The sequence below is a fragment of the Mus musculus genome, chromosome 5 (assembly GCF_000001635.26).
Source record: "Mus musculus strain C57BL/6J chromosome 5, GRCm38.p6 C57BL/6J".
Taxonomy (NCBI): Eukaryota; Metazoa; Chordata; class Mammalia; order Rodentia; family Muridae; genus Mus; species Mus musculus.
The window spans coordinates 92,339,015-92,363,446 of record NC_000071.6 but is presented as its reverse complement, the minus strand read 5'-3'; the positions used below and the strand labels follow the sequence as shown (position 1 = coordinate 92,363,446).

General features: G+C 44.7%; 2 protein-coding genes and 1 pseudogene across 11 annotated transcripts in view; 2 read left to right on the top strand and 1 right to left on the bottom strand.

The window, feature by feature from the left end:
* Art3 (ADP-ribosyltransferase 3) overlaps positions 1-24,432 on the bottom strand; it is an 82,830-nt gene that overhangs the window by 51,182 nt on the left and 7,216 nt on the right. Inside the window, exon 3 of one of the 9 annotated variants that reach the window (XM_011249389.3) lies at positions 6,443-6,537. The exons of the other annotated variants lie outside the window; for them this stretch is intronic. The gene's annotated coding sequence lies outside the window, so the exon portion shown is untranslated. The remainder of the gene's footprint in view (positions 1-6,442; positions 6,538-24,432) is intronic. 9 annotated transcript variants of the gene reach the window in all.
* Positions 151-3,903, top strand: Cxcl11 (chemokine (C-X-C motif) ligand 11; annotated as a pseudogene). The gene is made up of 4 exons (NR_038116.1): positions 151-292; positions 2,113-2,239; positions 2,332-2,404; positions 2,641-3,903. The product of NR_038116.1 is annotated as a chemokine (C-X-C motif) ligand 11, transcript variant 1, non-coding (transcript).
* On the top strand, positions 14,558-16,809 carry Cxcl10 (chemokine (C-X-C motif) ligand 10). Its single transcript, NM_021274.2, has 4 exons — positions 14,558-14,693; positions 15,232-15,358; positions 15,553-15,642; positions 16,062-16,809. The coding sequence occupies exons 1-4, from the start codon at positions 14,633-14,635 to the stop codon at positions 16,078-16,080; spliced, it is 297 nt and encodes a 98-aa protein (NP_067249.1). The 5' UTR covers positions 14,558-14,632; the 3' UTR covers positions 16,081-16,809.

Sequence of the window (24,432 nt, the reverse complement as noted above, 5' to 3'; positions counted from 1 at the left end):
GCTTCTTAACTCCAGCAGAGGGGACAGTCACAGCGCTGACTTAAGGACAAAAGAGAAACTCCAGGAGGCAAGAAAGCTACGTGAGTCAAGGAGGGGAATTCCTGATACTGCCTGAAGATTGCTGGTCTATAAATGCTCCTCAGACTCCTCAGGTTCAGCCTTCCTGCCTGCCGTTGCTCTCTGCAAAGAGAGATCTCCAAAGCCCAGGCAGAGAGCTGCAGCGGCTGCTGAGATGAACAGGAAGGTCACAGCCATAGCCCTGGCTGCAATATCTGGGCCACAGCTGCTCAAGGTATTTGGTGCCCGTAGCTTCTGAGTCTGTCTGTTCCTTGTGTTACTTTTCAAATATCTTTTTCTCTAAAATATACAGTTTTAAAAATTTACTTTATTTCACATATTAGAAGTTCTAAGGGGAGGGTATAGGGAACTTTCGGGATAGCATTTGAAATGTATATAAAGAAAATATCTAATAAAAAATAAATAATTAAAAAAAGAAGTTCTAGCAATGGCGCAGCAAATGTTGGAAATCCTTAAAGAAAATGATCAGTTTATGGATTCATTTTCTTTCTTTCCTTCTTCCTTCCTTCCTTCCTTCCTTTCTTTCTTTCTTTCTTTCTTTCTTTCTTTCTTTCTTTCTTTCTCTCTCTCTCTCTTTCTTTCTCTCTTTCTCTCTCTCTTCCTCTCTTCCTCTCTTCCTCTCTTTCTCTCTTTCTCTCTTTCTCTCTTTCTTTCTTTCTTGGTTTTTTTCAAGACAGGGTTTCTCTGTGTAGCCCTGGCTGTCCTGGAACTCACTCTGTAGACCAGGCTGGCCTCAAACTCAGAAATCCGCCTGCCTCTGCCTCCCAAGTGCTGGGATAAAAGGCGTGCACCACCACACCTGGCGATTTGTATTTCAAATAAACCACAGATATTATGGTCAGAGCAACTTACAAATATTAGGCAGTAAACAATGCCATTGTATTCCTCCACAGTTGTTAGTACTGGGATTAAAGGCGTGCGCCACCCCTGCCCAATTTCTTCATTTTCTGACAATTATCCAGTCCTCAATGCCTGTTCAGAGAATCTTATGTGGGATTATGCTGGTATTCTGAAAAAATTAATGTTTTAACCAGGAGACTGCTAATTTGTTATGACCAATACTTTCAGAATAGAGAAAAGGAAATTTCTCTCTGGGGCAATGGTCATAAAAATGTCATACGTGCTTGATCAATATGTCACTTGAGGGCAAGAGTGACTTAAAGGTAGTGTGGATACTGACAATGCTCCACAAGCTCTTCCCAAAGAATATTGTTTCTAAATAGAAGCATTATTCACATGTCCCATGACTGAACCTGGAAGTGTTTCTCCTGTGAGCTGATGGTTCTTACACGATTATCACAGCAGACCTGGGCTAAGCCAGATATGAAGTTAATGTGACAAGCCAAGCCATTATTACAACTCTTGCTGCTCTTATGAAATAATGAACCTTTGAGGTTTCCCTGGGAGCATCTGGAAGCTTTAAAGACAGTTTCAGCTGTGGGAGACAACATGATTCATAATACTTAGTCTTAATCTAGAATTTGAACTGGGAAGACAAAGATCAAAGAAATTATCAACTATTTGCTCATTTAGTAAAGAACAGATCACCAGCGACTGTGAAAGACGCTTGTATACCCATTCCACCAGTCATAAAATAATTCCAAATAAATAGCCACTTTGTTCTCTGGGTTGCTGTATACTGTGTAGGTGTTATTTAAAGTAATCAAGAGCCGGTCTCATAGCATACTCATACTGTAATATAACTTCAGCACTTAGGAGGGTGAGCTGAGTGAGGTAGGATAATGCCAAGATGGGGGGAGGGGGCTGCTTTGTAGTGAGTGCTTCAAGTTCAAGGTCATCCTGGGCTTTGTGGTGAGTTGGAGGCAAACCTGGTCCAAATAGCAAGTGAGTCCTGTCTGCAACCTAAATTAAATAATTAACAAAAATTAAGGAAGGAAATCATCAAGGATACAGCAAATTAGCCTAATGCAGAGAGATTCAAAAACTTAATTTCAGTCTGCACAGTTGAGATTAACAAATGCGTCTGCCATCCACTTCACAGCCCTGACTAACCAACACTGTGGTCTGTCCCAGGCTTCCTTATGTTCAAACAGGGGCGCTGTCTTTGCATCGGCCCCGGGATGAAAGCCGTCAAAATGGCAGAGATCGAGAAAGCTTCTGTAATTTACCCGAGTAACGGCTGCGACAAAGTTGAAGTGATGTATGTGCTGGAGGTGACAATGGTATGGGTGCTTTTGTTTGGTTGATGTTTTCCCACCAAAGTTTAAGACTCTTTTGTGTCTCCCTTACCAGTGTTACTATGAAGGCTCATAAACGACAAAGGTGCCTGGACCCCAGATCCAAGCAAGCTCGCCTCATAATGCAGGTAGGTTGCCAGTCGGCCAGGTCGGAAAGTGCTTTACCCACGAGAGTGCTGGAACACAGAGAACAGGCGACTGCCGGAAGACCCCATTACCATCCTAACAGAAGCACCCAGTTAAGGGGTCCTGGGTTAAACCTGGCCACATCCTTACCCCTCCGCGTTGTTTTTACAGGTCAGCTCTTAATTACTGAGGAAACGAAACAACCCAGTAAGTAAAACTCTTCATTTTCTCATTACAGGCAATAGAAAAAAAGAATTTTTTAAGGCGTCAAAACATGTGACATCCTGGGAACGTCTGACTGTGAGCCCTCCAATAAGAACTCTGTGCCAGGAACCTGACCCTCTGCTGTCTTGGAACATGCAGCCACGTATTACCAGGCTGCAGAACTTTCTAGAAGGTCCGATACATCTAAACTGTTCTACTTGGCTATGAAAAATATTTGTCTCTAAAAGTCACGTGCACACTCCACGCTACCTTCTGTGGTTACAGTGGATGCATTGTTACTGCAATCCGGACCAGTGCTGGATTCAAAAGCATCTCTGTGTGTAGTAAAACATTCCTCAAAGAATTGTTCATGCAAATAAACATTCCTTTCCCCAAATATCACGAGGCACACGAACATCTAGGAAGACATTTCCACATTTTGTCTTGTTTGTTCATTTAAAAAGACTACGATTCATTTCTGCGTTGTAGAAACTAGTAAGAACACTACTGTTTGTTTCCTAGCTAGTCACACTGGCTTCCCCCTGAGGCCTTCTAAGGGGTTAAGATGTGTATTTCCTGTACGTCTGGTTTTATCAGTGACAATAACAAGGATAGATTTTTAAAATAAATTGGTTCTGTTCACCAAAGAAAAATGTTGAAAAAAAAATCTGTGCACCTCTTTCAGTCTGTTTCCTGTGAGTCTGCCTTTGAGAAAAATATATAAATATGTACTTTGTTCTTTTCCTTGGTCATACTGTGAATGAATGGTAGGGATGGCTGGCTCTGTCTCTCCTTGAAAAGAATAAGAATTGTGTTTCTCTAGTAAGCTATTATAACACTTATTAAATCATCAACAACTACATGCTCTCTGGACATTGAGATGCCTTTAGATTTTGTTTTGTTTTGTTTTGTTTTTTAGAGCTACACAAGTTTTTGTCAGAATTCTTTAGAAACATACACGCCTTTAATCCCAGCACTTGGGAGGCAGAGGCAGGCGGATCTCTGTGAGGTCCAGGCCAGACTGGTCTTTCAGAACAGTCAGGGCTACACAAAATTTTAAAATAGAAAGGAATATACTTTAGTGAGGAGGAGCTGAAGATGAGAAAAAAATATGATAAAAAGGTACTGTTAAAAATTTCAATAAAAAAAATTACCTAGGTGTGGTGGTATACACCTTAATTTCAGCACTTGAAAGGCAGAGGCAGGAGGATCTCTTGAGTTCAAGGCCAACCTGGTCTACAGACCAGGAGTTTCAGGACAGCCAGGGCTACACAGAGAAACCCTATCTTAAAGTAAAGAAAAAAAGAAATGCCCAAATAAAATAAAATAAAATAAAGAAAGGGAGGAAGGAAGGAAGAAAAGAAAAAGAAATGTACTTCGATAGTAGTCATAAAGGAATCTAATCAACTTCACTTAGGATTGAAGAGACTCTCCCTGGCTGCCCCACCCCAGCCCCTTTCACCTCTGTTAAATCTCTCCTATTGTGACTTTCTGAGCTGCGCCAAAAGGGGAAAGCAAAGGGAGATTTCCTGCCAAGCACAGCAAAGCCCCAGCCAGGCTGTGTGTACTCAGACTTTGCACCTCAGAGAGGGCACAGCGACTGTCATGGAGAAACCTGAAATAGCAGCTGTGACAGACACGCTTGCCAGTGTCTCCCTGACGCCTGACTTGACTCCGCCGGGTCCTTTCTACACAGCTCCCTTAAGTGAGTGTCCATAGCTGTGTAAATGAGACACCTGAATCTGGAGTCACCAAAACAAATGAACAAACAAACAACCTGACAACAGTACAGGATCTCTGGATCCACAACCAAAGCTCAGTTCAAAAATCAACACATAAGGCCAGGGTGTGTGCAGCTGTGTTTGCCCAAGCTTCATTACAGAACATCACGACCACCTTAGTTCTGAGCACATCCTATGTACACTGTTCTGTGCATGCCATGATACAGGAAACGCAATGAATGAAATGCAGTGAATGAACCCTGACTGAAGCACTCACACTGGAGACCACCGCACATGCAACAAACCGAAGTGGTTTTTTCCTGGGCCTTCGAGGATACTTGCTTTTACAGAAATATAATTGTTTAGTTACGAACAAAAAGGCTTTTCGTATTTTCTACTGTCAGCTCTCAGGATGTGAAATATCAAATTAGTGCATCCTTGAGTTGGATTGTATTAGGACCTTTGTGTTGTTGTTGTTGTTTTTAAACTACTCTTAAAGGACTGAGAATATAACTAATTAATAAACGTAAATACTTATGATGTCAGCACAGTCTTTGGATTCTAAATAATACCCACTTACAAAACTGGTGTCTTTCTGGAAGGGGGAGAGTAGGTGCTTCCTCTTGTCTTAGTCACTAATTCTTCCTTCAAGACAGCGGTAACTGGGCTGGGCAGGTCTGAAGTCATGATGTGACTTTCAACTTCAGTTTTGTGTAAGTACCAAAAAGAGAGTTTCTTCTGGAAGATGCCTACGGCAGGACAGTAAAATGCCCTACAGGAGCTGTCCAAAATTATAGCATCAAAAATGACTGTACCTCATCTCTTCAGCCCGCGGCTGTCTCAGGAGCTGCGGGAGCTGTCCGCGGTGGTGCACTACCTTCCCCGGCTCAGTGGGAGCTGCCCCTCAGGAGCTGTCCACTGTGGCGACACCTTCTTTCCTGCCTCACCCTACAGCTTTCGTGAAACACCACGCAGGAGCTGTCCACACTGGCAGCACCTCCTCTCCAGCCTCCCCGAACCCCAGCAGCCCCTCAGCAAAAGCCAGCTGAAGCAGAGAAGGACTTCCCACCCTAACCCTGGGGCCGCATGCGGGGGGGGGGGGGGGGAGGGTGAAAAAAAGCCACCAATCCCTGAGCAGGAAACCCACCAATCCCTGAGTTCCTCAAACTCAAGACTTGAAATCCCACCAGTCCTCACTCTGGAAACCTCTGCCCTGAGAAGCTCCACCCCCTCAGAACCCCTATATAAGCACGGCCTTTTTGTCCTGTTGTCCACTCCTGGGAGCAGAGGACAGCTATCCCTGGATTCGTTCTTCCACACCCTGGACCCTCCAATTAATCTCTTTTATGAGATTTCTTGCCTGGTGTGACTCACTCGCCTAAAGAAGCTGAGAAGAAAAGAAGCAAAGAAGAGAAGTGGATCAGGGCTGAGGGTCCTGGGTGCCTCAGCTCAGCTGGGGATGCCCCCCTGGAAGCTGCAGCACCTCTGCTGAGGAGCCTTCGTCTCAGAGCTCCCGTGTCTCAGGATGCCCTTCCACTGGGACATCGTCTTCCCTCAGAGATGGTTCCTGGGCTTCCAAGTCCCAAGATACCCTTCCATCTGAAGAAAAACACAGCCACTCTCTACAAACTGATAGCACCGCCCCATTCCCGAAGACAACACCCACACAATCCACTGAACATGGAGAAGGAAAACTGGTGCCTACATAAACCTTCACCCCTATGTCCTAGTGTCTTTGGTATGGGAAGGTAATCTGCAGGCTACCATGAGAAAAACATAAACACTAATCCAGCCACAAAAACCTCTGATCTACAATGATGTCCTGCCTGCAAAATATGCTAGGGCAATGGTGGCACAAAGCTTGTGAAGTAACCAACCAATGTCTGATATGATTTAGGGACCACTTCACAAGAAGGAACCCATACCCAATACTTCTTGGGTGACTAAGATAGCCCAGAGAGCGGGGGTAAAGCCAAACACTACTGGTCTGCTAAGGGAACATAGCAATAAATTAACTCCTAACAACGTTCAGCTATACTCATAAACTGGTGCTTGCTCAGCCAGCATCAGCGAAGCTACCTCCAGCTGCAGATGGGAACAAATGTAGAGACTCACAGCCAGACAATATGCAGAGAGTGCCAGACCTTGGAACACGGAGCTCTAAATAGGACATCTGCATCAAATCTCCCCACCTCGGAGCTCAGGGAACCCTGGAAAGGCAGACAGAAAGGTTGTAAGAGTCAGAAGGTATGGAGGACACCAGAGGAGAACACGGGTCTCTACACCAACTGAGCAAACCTCACAGGAACTCAACAGACCCTGAAGCAGCAGGCACAGGGCAGACGCACACAGGCCTGCAGCAGGCCCTCTGTGCATGCACTACAGCTCTTGTGGTTGCTTCCTTCTGTTAGGATGCCTTGTCCAGCCTCGATGTGATGGCTTTTGTAGTGTCTTACTGTATTTTATTTTGTCGTGTTTGATTGTTATCTCTTAGAAGCCTGTTCTTTTCTAATGAAACAGAAAGAGAGTGAGAGAGGAGGGGAAGGAATAGGAGAGTAGAGGAAGGGTTTGGAAAGTGTAATCAGGATTTATTTATGATAAAAGAATATTTTTACTAAAAGGGGAGCAAACAAAGGGCTTGAGCTAAGTTAATATGAGGAGAGAGGAAATCCACACGGCAGAAGCAGAACACAACACTCCCCAGGCCACGATGAGGAAGCCAGGAGGGCTTCGCTCTATCACATTATGGATTTATACCAAGTCTTCTTTAAAACACAACCATCAACTCCTACAAGGTATTTTGTTGTTGTTCACTGTTACCTGCTTATGAGTGGTTTTCATCTATAATATAATTAGTGTATGGATTATCAGCTTGATCTCTACGCAATGCTCAGAAGTTTGTTACTTTAACATTATAGTAAAAGATTTCTTGTTGAGAAACATATATCTTCTCAAATTCACAGCTGTATCTATCTTCTACTCTCCAGAAGTCCCTGTGGGACATGCACTCCCTTTGACCTTGGTCAGAATAAGAGGACTGCTTCTTCCTCAGTTTACACTTCTCAAGTTGAGAAGAGCCAATGTCCTGATTCATTGATCCACGTCATTGAGTCTTCCTTGCCAACAGAGGGGGACAGCAAAGCTAACACAGACAGACAGCACAGCAGTGTGCTCAAAGACTCTGGGACTTGACTGCCTAGGCTTAGGCTAGAATCTTGCTATGGAACATCGCTGAGCTGTTCAAAACAGTCTAAGACTTTAGTTAAATGAATAAATAAAATAGTACGGCCTCACACAGGTGAAAACATGCAGTAAATGTTGATTTTACTACATGATTTTTAATAAATTCAGTCACTTTGCCGACTGAAAATATCACCACCGCTTAATATCCAGGGTAGCGTCAGGAGCTTAGGTACTAGGAAGCCTTGGCTGGGTTCAGACTCACAGTGGCCCACCTTCCTCTGCCTTCCCAGTGCTGCGATTACATGTGCCACTTCATACAGCACTAGTTTTTACTGGACCTCTTGTATCCAGGCTGGATTGTCATTTTGCTTAGTGACCCTGTAAACTTATATCCCTAAGCCATGCATCTGCATGTGTTTGTAACATGAAGACTTGGTCACTCTCCACCCAAATTCAAGGTCATTAAAGAACATCTTTTTTTTTGCTACCCCATCTTCCAAATTTAACCCTATCCTGAGCTCTGGTTTTTAATGTGTGGACGACTGAATCAGTGGAAAGGGAAACTTAACTAAGCTGTTCTCTTTGGTTTGGTTTGGTTTGGTTTGGTTTGGTTTGGTTTTTCCAATACAGGGTTTCTCTGTACAATAGCCCCGGCTGTCCTGGAACTCATTCTTGTAGACAAGGCTGGCCTCGAACTCACAGAGATCCTCCTACCTCTGCCTCCGGAGTGCAGGGATTAAAGGTCTGTGCCACCACACCTGACTTGAAACTAAGTTCTTCAACTCTTATTTTCTTTCTAAGTGAGCCCTGAACTTTAAATACTAGCAAAATAAATGCAACAAAAGCCTTGAGGATATTTGAAAGAAAATAATGTATTTTTAAGTTATCATTTTCCTTCATTTCCACTTCCGCCTCCCCCCATGTAAACACCCCGTGCAGGGTTGGCAGGGACTGGAACATCAGCATAAAACTCGCTCTGGGCCATGAAGCACAAACACCATGCTGTGCCTACGACAAATGCACATGCCCAGACAAGACGCCATTTGGCTGGCTTTTGGCTTGCGGAACTTTGTCACAGGGGCAATTGTGAGCTGGTTAACACGGTACTATTTTAGTTGGTAGAATCTCAGATTCATCCACACTTGGTATAAATTATTTTTATATAACATCTTAAAATCATTTGCCTCCCATGTAGATGCCCACTCCCCGCACTCCCACCCCAGAACACTAGCTGCTAGTAATATCTAACTAGACTGGGTTAAATGTGTTACGTTAGAGTTTTCTTTGGAATTTTATCATCTGTAAGAATTTGTCTTTCTGTTCCCCTTTGTTTTAACCATCAGGACCCGCACACTCAAAGGGGTATCCTTGCTTATAAGTCCACTCTGTGCTAGTATTAATCCACAAGGTAAACTGACTTTCCAGTAAAACTCTTTCTTAGAGGTCTCCAGTTCTAGTGCTAATTTATCTACAGCCTGTGAACTCTGTATAAAAGCAAACAGATATCAGCAGTGTTAACTGCATCATCCAAGGAATCCCCCACTGCAAAAACAAACAAACAAACAAACAAACAAACAAACAAACAGAAGCTGGGGCCATGGCATAGCTCAGTGGTAGAGCATCTGCCCAAGCATGTCTAAGGTTCTGATTTGGATCTTCAGCACCAAAATAAAAACCAGTCACTGTATGGTCTAAAACAGTGACTCTCTGTGAGTTCAAGGCCAACCTGGTCTACAGAGTGAGGTCTGGGAGAGCCAGGGCAGCACAGAGAAACCCTGTCTGGAAGAAGAACAAAACAGTTTTCAACGTTCCTACTGCTGTGACCCTTTAATACAGTTCCTCGTGTTGTGCTGACCACCAACCATGAAGTTATTTTCATTGTTACTTCATCACTATAATTTTGCTACTGCCATCCATTGTAATATAACTTGCTGGTGTGGGGGTCTGGACCCCCAGGTTGAGAACCATTGGAATGAGCTCCACATCGGGCATTCCCAGACACGATTGTGTCTGCCACCCCTTTGCCAGCACCTCCTTTGCCCTGGGCTCAAGCTGGCAGGGAGTGAAGAGCTGATTGTGTCACCGGGAAGCATTGGAGCAGTCCACCCAGCCAGCGCCGAGTCAGAGCTGCGCAGGGGAAGTTGCTGACATAGGACATTGGACAGAGCGGTGCCCTGCAGCAACGAGGGGAATCCCGTCTGCGAGCTTCTGAAGCCTCTGCTTCTGAGCTTCTTCTAAGAGCTTTCGTTTCTCAGAAAGCCTTTGTGATGGCAGGGGGGGTCTGTGCTCACTCGCAGTTAAGAACAGGTTGCTTTTATTGGGTTTTATTTCTCTGGTCTGGTGCTGTAACCACGGGCCAAATCTATGAAGTGGAAACTGAAACTAACTTCTGTAACTCTCCCTCTCTTTCAAAGTTAACCCCCAACAGTGAATAAATACTAGCGAAGCAAATGTGCCAAAAAAAGCCTTGGGAATTGCTGAAAGAAAAAATATATTTTAAAAGTGATCATTTTTCTTTTTTTTTTTTTTTTTCCCATTCAACTACCCCCTGTAGGTCAGCAGCGGCTGGAACACTAACAGCAGGTTTCTTACTGATGTACAAACCACCCCTGCTCTGAAATGGTTTCCCATGTTGCTTACATCCATGAGGTTGATGCCCTGAGCAGGCGCCCATGCAAAACAAGAGAAGGAATCTTTGTCCTGCTTCTTGCCACCCACTCCAGTGAAGTCTGCATGACAGGCCTAACGGCTTGGACACAGTCTCGAGGCAAAGAGCTTTACGGACACTTAGCCTCCTGGAACCTTGGCATTCCCACAGCAAGAATGCTCCAAACCTGTCCCTGTGTTAGTCAGTGTATGGATCTGTGTGCTTTCTTTCATTATAGTTTTCTTATAGGTGCCTCCAAGAAATGATTTTACAAATACCTAAATCAGGTTGGACTTTACTCCCTGGCTTTTTACTCCCTGGCTTTCACCAATGTCCTAGGCAGTCCTTGAGCTGACCCTGGGCTTGGAATGTCGTAAGAATGTCATTCATCCAGACGAAATGCCCCAGTGTTGACAGTTAGTAATCAGGCATCTCACTGTGTCAGATAGGAGTTAGAAATCTCAGGGCAAGCTTAACAAGGTATACTTAGAATCTTCACTACAGGGCTGGTGAGATGGCTTAGTGGGTAAGAGCACCCGACTGCTCTTCCGAAGGTCAGGAGTTCAAATCCCAGCAACCACATGGTGGCTCACAACCATCCGATCACGAGATCTGACTCCCTCTTCTGGAGTGTCTGAAGACAGCTACAGTGTACTTACATATAATAAATAAATAAATAAATAAATCTTAAAAAAAAAAAAGAATCTTCACTACAGTCAGGTATGGCAGACTACATTGCATATTAGAAGAAAGTTGGTGAGTTCTTTTGACAAATGGAGATTCCCTACAGATATTTAAAAGAGCAGCCAAGTTACTCCCATATGCAAGAATTTACCATGGCCTAGGAAAAAGGAGGTTTGTGGTTTGAGGAGGAACTACAGTATTGCATTATTCATGAAAAGGTCTGTTTGAGCAGAACCCCCTGGTACAAGCTTTCATAAGGCTCATAGCATAGAATAGCATAAATTGTGATTAGGGTATGAAATCCTCACCTGGCCCCTGTCATTAGCTGTCTCTAGGCTGGACTGTTTTTATCTTAACTGTAAACATTGCCTGGTTCCTGCCAGTCTTTTGAAGGCATTTCTGTTTTGTGTCAGATAACTTCAATGTACCTTGGCTGTTGTGACACCTAACTTCTTTGTTTTCTTCTGTAATATTTAAGTCGGATGCTCACTTTGACAAAATTACATTCAGATACAACACTCCCTTGTGTCCATATTTGTTTGTCACTTTTTGCCGACTCCCTGCCCACCTGTACCAGGACTCTGATTCTCCTGGGGGCGAAAGGACAGACTGAGACCAGTCTGTAGCAGCTTCTGCTCTCAGCAGGCAGAACACATATTGCTACTTCACATGCCAGGCACTGGGACACGAATGTCTTGGATAGCCACCCCAGTTGTGGGACAGCCCACACCAGCAAGGAACAGACTTTTTAGTTTGCATCTTAGGGTGGGCATGGTGGCACAGGCCTTTAATCATAAGCATTGGGAGGCAGAGGCAGGTGGAAGGGTAACTCTGAGTTCAAGGCCAGCCTAATGTACATTGTGAGTTCCAGGACTCCCAGGGCTACATAGGAAGACCCTGTGTTGGAAAACCAAAATAGTAATAGTAATAATAATAATAATAAAAACAATTTGCCTTAATCAGATTTGCTTAGCATAATCAGCTCTCCAAAATCATGCTTACTGAGGATAATTGGGGACAATGGGTGTTCTGAGCCTGCAAAACTCAACTCCAGGTCCTACCCAGTGGTCACTACCTCATGTCACTCTTCCATGTTTCTAGACTGGCTGGTTGGTGTCCTCTGTATTTGTGTTTGTGTCTGTGAGTGTGTGTGTGTGTGTGTGTGTGTGTGTGTGTGTGTGTATGTGTGTATCTTGTGTGTGTCTGTGCGTGTGTTTGTGTCTCTGTGTGTGGTGTGTGTCTGTGCGTGTGTTTGTGTCTCTGTGTATGGTGTGTGTCTGTGGGGGGGGGGGAAGGCACTTCTGTCTTGCATATGCTTCCCCTCCTGGTCATTTGTTTAAGCACACCTCACTCTTCTGTTTCGTTTGTCTTTGAGATGGGCTCTCTACATAGCCCTGGCTGTCCTGGAACTCACTATGTAGACCAGTCCAGTCTTGAACTCAAAGAGATCTAGCTGTCTCCACCTCCCAAGTACTAGGACTAAAGGTGTGTGCTATCACGTGCAGTCCGTAAGCACACTTCACTCTTGAGTGTGTGTGTGTGTGTGTGTGTGAGAGAGAGAGAGAGAGAGAGAGAGAGAGAGAGAGAGAGAGAGGGAGAGGGGAGAGGGGAGAGGGGGAGAGAGAGAGAGAGAGAGAGAGAGAGAGAGAGGGAGAGAGAGAGAGGGCTTCTCTACGTAACCCTAGCTATCCTGAAACTCACTACATAGACCAAGCTGTCCGGGAATTCGGAGGTCTACCTGCCTCTGCCTCCCAAGTACTGGAATTACTCTTACGGCTTACTTTTCCTCAAGGGTCTTCAAAGCACTTCTGACCATAGGGAGCGGACTCTTAGGAAATTCCATATAGATTCTTTTATTTCAGTCATTTGACATTAACTTTATAGTCATAAATTTTGATATTTTTTTACAGATCTGAATATGTTTGAAGAAATGTTCATTTTTCTCCTAGCCACAAAAATTCCATGACATGTATACCATACTTGCCATAATCTGCTATAATTCAGTGCAAAATGGCCTGTTCTAGTCAAAGGGCTGCTTTCAAGTACGAGTGACTATTTACTGGATACAATGTATGTATACTACAGTAACTTTCATTTTAGCATGAAATTCTGTGTAAAACAAGTCCAATTTAAACCCCTTCTAGGTGTTTAGTTCCAGAAACACCAAAGAAACATCAAAGATAACTTCAGCCAAGCAGACACAGGCAAGTCTGGAGCCTGAACCAAGGATCTGCTCTTTGGAGCCACTGCATAACCAAGTGTTTGAGAGCGTGGGCTACAGAGATGGAGTTTCTGGATTCCTAGAGGGTTGAATGAGGGAAAACTCTTGACTAACAGATGCTTAACACTACGCAATAGTTACTAAACTCTTTTCTCCTCAGTAAGGGACTATATATCCACTTGCTAACTGTTTTTTCTTAACATCCTCAAATCTGTTTTTCCTTCACATCTTGACTGAGAACTTGTACAATAACAAAATAAAATAAAACTGTCACCATGTATCTTTCTTTATTGTTTAATGTAAAACTGCTCAGCACCTCTTTCCACTCTAAAATTCTGAGGTTCCTACAGCGCAGCGTCTATTCTGCAGAAGCAGGTTGGGAGAGACTGCTCATGGCGTCCTCTCACAGTAGCCTTCTCCCAGCAGAAGGTTGCAAAACGAAAGTCTCTTGGCTTGTCTCTGCCCCCATTCCCTTCTGTCTGTCCTTCCAGATTCCACGGCTGTCCCGTGATTTGCTCCCTTGAAAGCTTAGCTCTGTTCTAGTCCTTGGACTACATCAATGTGGATTTTGCTCTCTAGAAATTTCTATCTTTCCCAAGCAGCAACTCCCTTCCTGTTCTGGTGACAGCTCCTGTTTCCCAGTTCCCGTTGGTGGGTACAGGTTTCACTCTTGGCCTCTGTTGTCAAGTTTTGAACCGGTACACTCCAGGCTCCTGTCCCATTCCCAGGATGAGTCACCTCCATCCCCTTCATCACTGTCACCTCTATGCGAGATCTATGTAACCTCACCTACTCTTCCAGGTCCCAGGTATCTGCTGCCTTGGGTGCTGTGCAGAGTGACATCCACACTCACTTTCATCCTTGACCCTGTAACCACACACTCACAAAGAAGACAATCAAAGCATCCCTGAGAGAATCAGCACGGGGCAACAATTAGCTTTGCAATTCCTCTTGTAACTTGTAAACATTAGTGTGACACTTCCGGCTTCTGTTCTGAATGCCTGCTCTAACTGTTCACTAAGTTGTATAGACTTTGGATCTGGCTAAATTTGGCGTGTGATTTTTTTTTAAAGTTTATTCCAAGTATTTTATAATAAAGCATATGAAGTAAAAAGCAAAAATAAACAGTGTAAACACAACAAATGTAAAAACCATGGTTAGAACCTGACTTAGATATCAGTTCTGTGTTTTATTTATGAGAGAAGGAAGATGAGAATTAAAGCCATTTCCAGACTTATTCTGCAAGGCACTGCATCTGATTTCTCAAACAGCTCACGCTTTGGAAAGTGAAACTTACCTCACTCGTTAAAAATTAAAAGGAGCACAAGAGGGGAGAGGGAAATTCCAAGTTCATGGGTCACAATAAACACAAGCAATGCCCTCGGTTTACAGGGGACTTCCCTCGGGTTGCGGAGCCTTGCTGAGTCATCTCCAAAGTCAGCCAATCAGGACTCAGGGAGGGAAACTCTTTGCAGATAAATACTCCTCAGCAGCCGGCACTCGAGAAGCGCTTCATCCACCGCTGAGAGACATCCCGAGCCAACCTTCCGGAAGCCTCCCCATCAGCACCATGAACCCAAGTGCTGCCGTCATTTTCTGCCTCATCCTGCTGGGTCTGAGTGGGACTCAAGGTAAGGGACACCAAGGCCATTTAATTAACGAAGTCAGAAGTCAGACGATTAAGCTCAGTTCTAAACACAGCATGTATTTAAGCTTTAATGTGTGTACCTATAAAGAAGAGGGAAGCAGGAAGAAATCCCTTCAGCTTGCAGAGTTTATCATAGGCTGGTTGAAGTCAGAGAAAAATAGAATAAAAGCAAAGGAACGAAGAAGGGAAGAAAGGGAGAAAAGGAGGAGGGAGGAGGAAGAAGGAGGGAAGAGAGAGTCAGGAGAAAGGGCGAAAGAGTGGGATGGGGTAAGGCACGGATGCCTCCTTGCCTGAGCCTAACCAATACTGTGAGCAGTGCATAAATGCAGGATTTCGTAACTGACAAGTTGCAGATCTCTCTTTACCATGACCAAGATATTCAAACACTCAGCCCTATGATACGATGGGATGCGTCTCTCCACAGATCAGACAGGGTCTGCTAAACACTACCTCATCCATTTTAAGTGCCTAAAATGAAACCGTGTGCTGACCTTCCTGGCTCTCCCCCTCTCTTCCTGCAGGGATCCCTCTCGCAAGGACGGTCCGCTGCAACTGCATCCATATCGATGACGGGCCAGTGAGAATGAGGGCCATAGGGAAGCTTGAAATCATCCCTGCGAGCCTATCCTGCCCACGTGTTGAGATCATGTGAGTACAAGCCCACCTGCCGATAAACGTCCCTCCCGTAACCACACAGTAAATAAGTGAGGGAAACCAGGAAAGATAGGGACGGGTCTGTGACTCTAACTAAGGCACAGTGCCTGAACTCTGACATGGACCTGCAGGGCCATCAGCTCTGTTGGCCTGACGTTAATCTGAGTATCTCACTCTTATTTCTATAGTGCCACGATGAAAAAGAATGATGAGCAGAGATGTCTGAATCCGGAATCTAAGACCATCAAGAATTTAATGAAAGCGTTTAGCCAAAAAAGGTAGGTTTGATGTTGCTTTTTCAGGAAATGGTGGTCTGGGGAGCAGCGCCTGCCCTGGGCTTTGCTGTGGGGCATCTGCCCTAAACTCATGGCACCGGCATGTGCCTTTGTCTCTCCATTTACACAGACACTGAGGTGCCTTCTTAGGTCATACATTCCTAGTGTCTAGAAGTGGAGCAGTTATTATACCTGTCACGGGTAAAGCTGCCAAATGCCCACCCCCCCCCCACTTCCTCACTTAAAAAAAAAAAAAACAAAAAACACACAAACCCATTCTGTCCCCTCAACCCCCACCCACCCGTGACCCATGGAGATTGTGTAGCAGAGGAAAATGCACCAGGCCTTTTGCCCCAGGGTCTTTGGGTTCCCAAAGTGAAAGCAGAGTCTATTCCGCTCAATACAGTTTCCTCTTCCTACAGGTCTAAAAGGGCTCCTTAACTGGAGTGAAGCCACGCACACACCCCGGTGCTGCGATGGATGGACAGCAGAGAGCCTCTCTCCATCACTCCCCTTTACCCAGTGGATGGCTAGTCCTAATTGCCCTTGGTCTTCTGAAAGGTGACCAGCCGTGGTCACATCAGCTGCTACTCCTCCTGCAGGATGATGGTCAAGCCATGGTCCTGAGACAAAAGTAACTGCCGAAGCAAGAATTCTTTAAGGGCTGGTCTGAGTCCTCGCTCAAGTGGCTGGGATGGCTGTCCTAGCTCTGTACTGTAAGCTATGTGGAGGTGCGACGCCCTTCACCATGTGCCATGCCCAGGCTGCTCCCCACACCCTCCTTGTCCTCCCTAGCTCAGGCTCGTCAGTTCTAAGTTTACCTGAGCTCTTTTATTTCAGATGTAAGACTACAAATTTAAGTTTGTAAGGACGAACTTAACCACCATCTTCCCAAGGGGTTATCAAGATACTCAGAGGAACCTGAAAATGTATGTGTAAATACTATTTAATGAACGACTGTACAAAGTAGAATTCCTAATGTATTTTTTGTATGCTTTGCATTGTATATGGAAGAACTTGTGTCATCAAGTATGTATCAATGGGTAGTTAAAGTTTATTTTTAAAACCGTCCAATACCTTTTGTATTATGTAACATTCAAAAGACAATGTACTGTATTGAAAGTAGTAAGAGACCCAAAATGTAATAAAGTAATAATAACTGACATGAAATGGTCATGTGACTGAGAATTCTTTCAGAGATTTAGAGACTCAATGGCCTGAACAAGAAGTTGGGGTGGGTAGGAGACAAACAAGTCAGGAGAACTACCACACTACTTCTTGGTTTAGCCTCCTTCGAGGCTGATCGTGTAGGCTTCCTGTGACTGGTGAGGCAAAAAGGGAAAAGGCCTGAGTCTCAGTGGACCCTGTCCTGATGAGTTTTCACTGTCAACTCCACACAGCTGAGAGTCCCTGGGAAGAAGGTGGGCTTGTGTGGGTGAGCAGACTGGCCTGTGGCCATGTGTGGCTGATCGCCTTGACTGCTCCTCAGCCCACTCAGGGCAGTGCCACCCTGACCAGGTGGTCCTGGGTTACATAAGAAAACTAGTTGAGCATGAGCCAGGGGAAGCAAACCAGAGTGCTGGCCAGCAAGCAGCCTTCCTCCATGGTTTCTGCTCCAGCCTCCTGCCCCGGCTTCCTGCCCTTAGCAATAGACTGCTACCAGGAAATATGAGCTTACAAAAGTCCTTATGTTGCTTTGGGTCAGAGCATTGGTCACAGCAACAGAAAGAAAACCAGAACAGACTCCCAGATCCAAATTTCTCTAAGGCATCTCCACCATGATGCTGCATAGAAGACTGCACAGGAAGCGATCAATTCATTTCCCTCCTATCTCTGTGTCTTCTCCTCTATTTTATAGACTTGACTGTACCACCATCTACTCAGTTCCCCAGACAAGAAACCTCCATTACAACTTCTTCCTCACCTCCTCTGTCCAACGTGTGAACAAGGAGATCCTGCAACACAACTGTGTCAATTCTTAGCTTCAGGACTGTACGAAGAATTCCCATGGGGCTCAGCAGGTGCAGGCACCTGACAAAGTCTGAAGACCCTGAGTTCAGTCCCCAGGACCCGAGGACATAAATGTCCTCATACCTGCATCCCATGGGATGTGTGCACATTCCCTACCTCAACTCACTGCACGCGCGCGCGCGCGCACACACACACACACACACACACACACACAGAGTAAAAAATCTAAACAATTCTCACAGATAAAATCAGACCAGCAGTTGAAAAATAGTAAGAATTTCACAGAAGGTAAAAAAAAATAACAAAAAACAAAAAGCACAGCCCCTGATCCCTGATGGGAGAAGATGCTTGAGTTCGTTTCCCATGAAGGAAATGTGCACCCAGATCCCTAAAGACTTCATTTCATTAAGTTGGTAACCCTGACCGCAAGAAAATAGAGCCACGAGGAAGGGCCCTCCACAGTCAGTGGGAATGGGTAGCCACGACTTGTGTAGGAAACAGTCTGACACTAACTTAGGAAACTGGACACCTGCTCATGATCTAGTGATTCTGCTACCACAGGGTAATTCATCTCTTGCAAAGGAGCCACACGGCGATATTACATCAGCGCTGGCTGATCATCAGAGCCAGCGGGAAGAGTCTCCACTGAAGACACCAGACACTGCAATCGGGCTGGAAGCTTCCTCCTGCTGGCTAACCCGTCAGAGTGCTGGAGCATGCTGAGGCTGCTGGGGGAAGAAGAACCACAAGCAAAAGTCCCACCTAAGCAATACTATCAAGAGCAGGTAAGGTGTGCCCATTCATGCAATAGCTGCAGGTCTACTTGAGAATAACCAGACGCTCTCTGGTGGGATCTAAGGCCCACTCTGCAGGAGCAAATCATTGTCTGCTCCTGAGAACCCACTGGGAGACCCATGGCTGGGGATATTGAAGGGCCTAGGGGGACTATCTATGTCCATTTTTTGCTAAGTGGACATGATATGTCCATCAAATTGCCTCTTGGTAACTCTTTCTACCTGTGGATTGCTGCTGCTGTCAGGTTTACTGAGAAAAGCTGCTCTCTGCAGTTAGAAGCAGAAACTACAAGGGCTCATCTCTGAGTGAGAGTCAAGTACTCAGCCAGAGTGGGGACGGCAGGCAATCACATGTGTGCGCCAGCTCGCAGGAAACACTGTAGAAGAAAGGGCTGAAAGTGTCAGGGCAGCAAGGACTGGTGTGGAACACTGACTTCTGAGAGGGACGGCTCCATTGCACTCTTAAATGCACAGCAGCTACAACAACTGGCATGAAACCTGTACAAGAGCTCAGACACTGCAGTTCCCACCTGGAGGATTTATACTGTTACTGGTGAGGGGGAATTTCTTCAGTGGTATAGTGTGTGGACTGGATGGAGTCGTGAGTATATTGTGTACCATGAACACGGGCACAGCCATGCCTCAGACCCATGGGAACTTGCAAAGCCCTCCTGTGGTCTGGTTCACATGTTTATAACTGATTGAGCAGTGTGTGCAAGAACTAGGAAGCTCAGCTCCCTGCTCCTGAATGACCTGAGATTGTCCCCATACATACATAATAATATATGTTGAGTTTCAGGGATGCACAGTAAGAGACCACAGCCCACCTGATCCCAGCTTTTCTATATGCATGTCTGCCATGTCTTCATTTCCTTATTACCCTAGTCTGGTTTCCAGGACCAAGCTATGCAAGACATAGTGGTGCAGTCACTGGTCAGGTGCCTAGGTCCTCTAAACAACTCTAGTGCAACACACTGGGTCATTAAAACACACACACACACACACACACACACACACACACACACACACACACACAGGCACTAGTTGGGAAGAAAAGGAGTCTGAAAGAATAGGAAGAGTAGGGATTGAAGAGAGCACCAACTGCTCTTCCAGAGGTCCTGAGTTCAATTCCCAGCAACCACATGGCTCACAACCATCTGCAATGAGATCTGATGCCCTCTTCTGGTGTGTCTGAAGAGAGTGACAGTGTGCTCACATATATAAAATAAATAAACCTTTTTAAAAAATAAGATCTATCAATAAAGGACACTTTAATTTGAATTTTAAAAGAATAGGAAGAGTAAGAAAGGATAGAGGGTGAATATGAATATGATCAAAGCACGTTATGCTATATATGAGAATGTGGCAATGAAATCCATTATGGACAATTAAAATATATTAATGAAGATTTCTAAAGACTATTTAAACCAGCATTAACTAGCAATAGCACAAACCTGAAAACAATCCAGTGTCCATGAGGTGATAGCTGAGGTATGTTTACTCAGGGAAATGTATCAGTGAAAAGAAATCCCATTGAGTGAATCTCAGAAACAGTCCTGCACAAATCTTGGTGGGCATGGTGGCTGCACACACCTGTGATCACAGCTACTTGGGAGGCTGGGGCGAGAGAACTGAAAGTTCAAGATCAGCCTGACCAACTTAGTAAGATGCTATCTCCAGATATAGATGGTTGGATGCTATCTCCAGAGATAGATAGATAGATAGATAGATAGATAGATAGATAGATAGATAGATAGATAGACGGACCGACAGACCGACAGACAGACAGACAATGTGATGGTTTCTATATGCTCTGCCCCGAGAATGGCACTATTAGAAGATGTGGCCCTGTTGGAGTAGGTGTGGCCTTGTTGGAGTGGGTGTGTCACTGTGGGTATGGGCTTTAAGACCCTCATCCTAACTGCCTGGAAGCCAGGCTTCTGCTAGCAGCCTTCAGATGAAGATGTAGAACTCTCAGCTCCTCCTGCACCATGCCTGCCTGGACACTGCCATGTTCCTGCCTTGATGATCATGGACTGAACCTCTGAACCTGTATGCCAGTCCCAATTAAATGTTGTCCCTTAAGAGTTCCCTTGGTCATGGTGTCTGTTTACAGCAGCAAAACCCTAACTAAGACAGACAGACAGACAGACAGACAGACAGGGATGATGGCTTCTCTCAGTGACAGGACACTAGCCTACCACTCATGATGCTCTGCTCTGCCTTCAGCACCAGAAGAGACATAGAAGGAACACGTCACAGAAGAGCACATATAGGTGGCTCCATTCCCTGCAGTTTTGTGTTTCTTTTGTGGTTACTCTAGGGATCAAACACTGACCCTTGTGTATGCCAGGCAAGCACTCTCCCGCTAAGCTACATTCTTGGCCCTTTGCATTTTGTTTTGGAAAGAAACTTGCTTAAGATGACCTCAAATTCACTATGTAGCCCAAGAAGTACCTAAACTTGTCAATCCTCCTGCCTCAGCTTCTCAAGTGGCTAGAGATTACATGCAAGTACCACTACATTAAGATTCTTAGAAAGTTTTAGACATAGCAAATGTGGCATTTTATTTGGGTAACAAAACAATTTTTTAAATATGACTTACATAGAACACATAATTCTGTGAGTTCTTTTGTGATTGGGTTACCTCACTCAGGATGATATCCTCTAGATCCATCCATTTGCCTAAGAATTTCATAAATTCATTGTTTTTAATAGCTGCGTAGCACTCCATTGTGTAAATGTACCACATTTTCTGTATCATTCCTCTGTTGAAGGGCATCTGGGTTCTTTCCACCTCCTGGTTATTATAAATAAGGCTGCTATGAACATAGTGGAGCATGTGTCTTTCTTACTAGTTGGAACATCTTCTGGATATATGCCCAGGAGAGGTATTGCTGGATCCACCGGTAATACTATGTCCAATTTTCTGAGGAAGCACCAGACTGATGCACTCACTGATAAGTGGATATTAGCCCAGAAACTTAGAATACCCAAGATACAATTTGCAAAACACATGAAACTCAAGAAGAAGGAAGACCAAAGTGTGGGTACTTCGTCCCTCCTTTAAAATGGGGAACAAAATACCCATGGAAGGAGTTACAGAGACAAAGTTTGGAGCTGAGACGGAAGGAAGGACTATGCAGAGACTGCCCCATCTGGAAATCCATCCCATAATAAACCACCAAATGCAGACACAATTGCATATGTCAGCAAGATTTTACTGAAAGGACCCTGCTATAGCCGTCTCTTGTGAGGCTATGCCAGTACCTGGCTAATACAGAAGTGGATGCTCACAGTCATCTATTGGATGGATCACAGGGCCCCCAATGGAGGAGCTAGAGAAAATACCCAAGGCGCTGAAGGGGTCTACAACCCTATAGGAGGAACAGCAATATGAACTAACCAGTACCCCCAGAGCTCGTGTCTCTAGCTGCATATGTAGCAGAAGATGGTCTAGTCAGTCATCATTGGGAGGAGAGGCCCTTGGTCTTGCAAAGATTATATGCCCCAATTTAGGGGAATGCCAGGGCCAGGAAGCAGGAGTGGGTGGGTTGGGGAGCAGGGAGGGCATAAGGAACTTTCTGGATAGCATTTGAATTGTAAATGAAAAAAATATCTAATAAAAAAATTTTTAAAAATTACTGAGAGAAAGAAAAAGAAAAAAAAAAACATAATTCTGAAGAGAATTCAAGCCACTGGGGCCAAGCCCAGGGCTCCTGGACCCATAAGGTGTAGTCTGCCTGTGGTAAGGACATAGCAGCTTGTGCTCTAGTCTGTACCTCCAATCTCCTTTTACTCTCCCCCCTTCTCTCTCACTTTGAAGGCATATCCTATACTAAAAACGGAAAACAGTGTCCAGAGAGATGGTTAAGAGCTGACTGCTCTTCCAGGTGACAGGTTTGGTTCACCACCTACAGGGTGACAATCATCAGTAACTCCAGTTTTCAGGGATCCAGTGCCCTCTTCTAACCTCCACAGATACGGCACACAGTGGTACACAGATATACAGGCAGGTTAAGACACACACACATAAAAGTAAAAACATCATTTTTGAAAGTTAAAAAGCAAAACAAATAAACTCTGGAATACTGCTGGTCCTGAGATGCCTTCCTGAACATCAAGCAAGAACGATCTCACTCTGGTATACAATAAAAAAAGGCTTACGCCCTTCACCATAGAACCCTAAGACATTACAACAAACAGCACAAGGGCAAGAGAGATAAGCCTTTGCCAAACTCTTTACAGCTACCTAGCACGTGCAAAGCCCACAACCAAAGCCAAACCTTCACAAAGGGCACCTTTCAATCCAGCTGGAGAAGCTCTCTTACCTTAATTCCTTCTTTTAAAGGCCCTTTCTTCCTTTTCCTTTTTTGGGGAGGGTGTTTCATTTTTATTTCCTTAGGATGCTCGTCAAGGCCTCTGGCAAGCTAGGTATGTGACCTTCCTTCCTCAAACTACATTTCCAAATGCAAGGCCTTGGCTTTGAAGACTGTCGCAGTGGTAACAGCTGAATTTTAGGTCAGACACATCCAGACCACAGTACCTACCTTGTTGTTGGCTGGTAAACGCACTGGAGAGTGGTGTGGAGAGAGCTTTAAACTTCTCTCTGTTCAAGAACAAGATGTGCATCCAACACTTGTGCTTGTTATATACCAGATCATAAGAAACAACTGTGGCTTACAGTTCAAATACTAAACAGAGACAACTGTAGATCGGTTATTCTGGGGATGTAAAGTGTGCAAAGAAAATAGAGAAAACCAGGAAAGTGGTGGCAGATCTGGATCCTGAAAGACACATTTGTGTCTGACAGACAGAAAGAGAAAAGTGAATGTTAGTATGGGAAAGCATACCCAATGACACACACGCACGTCTGTTTAGATTGGAAGAAAGTAAATGCAGACTTGCAAGTGCAGATACTGTCAGAGCTCACGTTGGACAGACAGATATCAAGTAAGCCATGAAAGTCTTTCTGTGTAGGGTGGGTCTGCCATCAATGCCATAGTTTGCATTTTATGCTGTATACATGTTATAAAACACACAAAAAGTGACATGCAGTCTTTCTGTTTGGGCGGGTCTGCTGTCAATGCCGTAGTTTGTATTTTATGCTGCATACATGTTATAAAACACACAAAAAGTGACACGCAGTTAATTAATCATATCCAAGGCTTCCGAGTCTTGGGAGTCAACCAATGTAGATTGAAAATGCAATCCAACACTATGTAGTGTTTTGATAGCTGCAGACTATACTCTATTGGCTCTGTAATACTAGACTAGAGATGAAAAACGGCTATTGCCTGGTGACAAGGTGGTCATTCTAAGGCTACACTACAGATACTAAGTATGTATCTATGTATGTATGTAGCAATGGACTGAGATCCTGCAGAACTTCTGTCTTCCAATGACTGGTGTACGTATAAATAAATAGAATGTGTGTGACCCACATTGTCACATCTGTACTAACACCAAACAATGCTTGCAAGCAAAGCTAGAAGGAGCAAGGTTGAAAGGGTGGGCACTGGTCAGGAAAGGGGACGACAGCCTGGAGCTGTAGCATGACAAAGCAAAAGGGACCTGAAGTGCTTATCCGTTCACGACATACTTCAGAGTGAAACTCTTCAGGGAAGGTTTCTTAGGGAAGGTCAATTTGTTCAGGGAGCAAGCATCACAAGTTCGTTCTTACTGATATATCCACGGGCTTCCGTGAGTAACTACGTACCTCTGGGACTACAAAAACATCGTTTAATGTGGAGAGAAAGAAGGAACTGAGAGAAAAATACCAGAAACGTAAGAGATCCCAAGTCACACGTCCGCAGACTCCAAAGCAACCAGTCCTGTATTTTGGCATCTAAGACAAAAGCTAAATTAAAAATATAACTAGGAAGCCGGGCAGTGGTGGCACATGCCTTTAATCCCAACACTTGGGAGGCAGAGGCAGGGGGATTTCGGAGTTCAAGGCCAGCCTGGTGTACAGAGTGAGTCCCAGGACAGCCAGGGCTATACAGAGAAACCCTGTCTTGAAAAACCA

Bases quoted from the DNA above. Each gene is read 5' to 3' on its own strand.
- Cxcl10 (NM_021274.2), top strand. From the start codon at position 14,633: ATGAACCCAAGTGCTGCCGTCATTTTCTGCCTCATCCTGCTGGGTCTG. The intron at 14,694-15,231 runs GTAAGGGACACC...CTCTTCCTGCAG, and splicing joins GGGTCTGAGTGGGACTCAAG to GGATCCCTCTCGCAAGGACG. The intron at 15,359-15,552 runs GTGAGTACAAGC...TTATTTCTATAG, and splicing joins TGCCCACGTGTTGAGATCAT to TGCCACGATGAAAAAGAATG.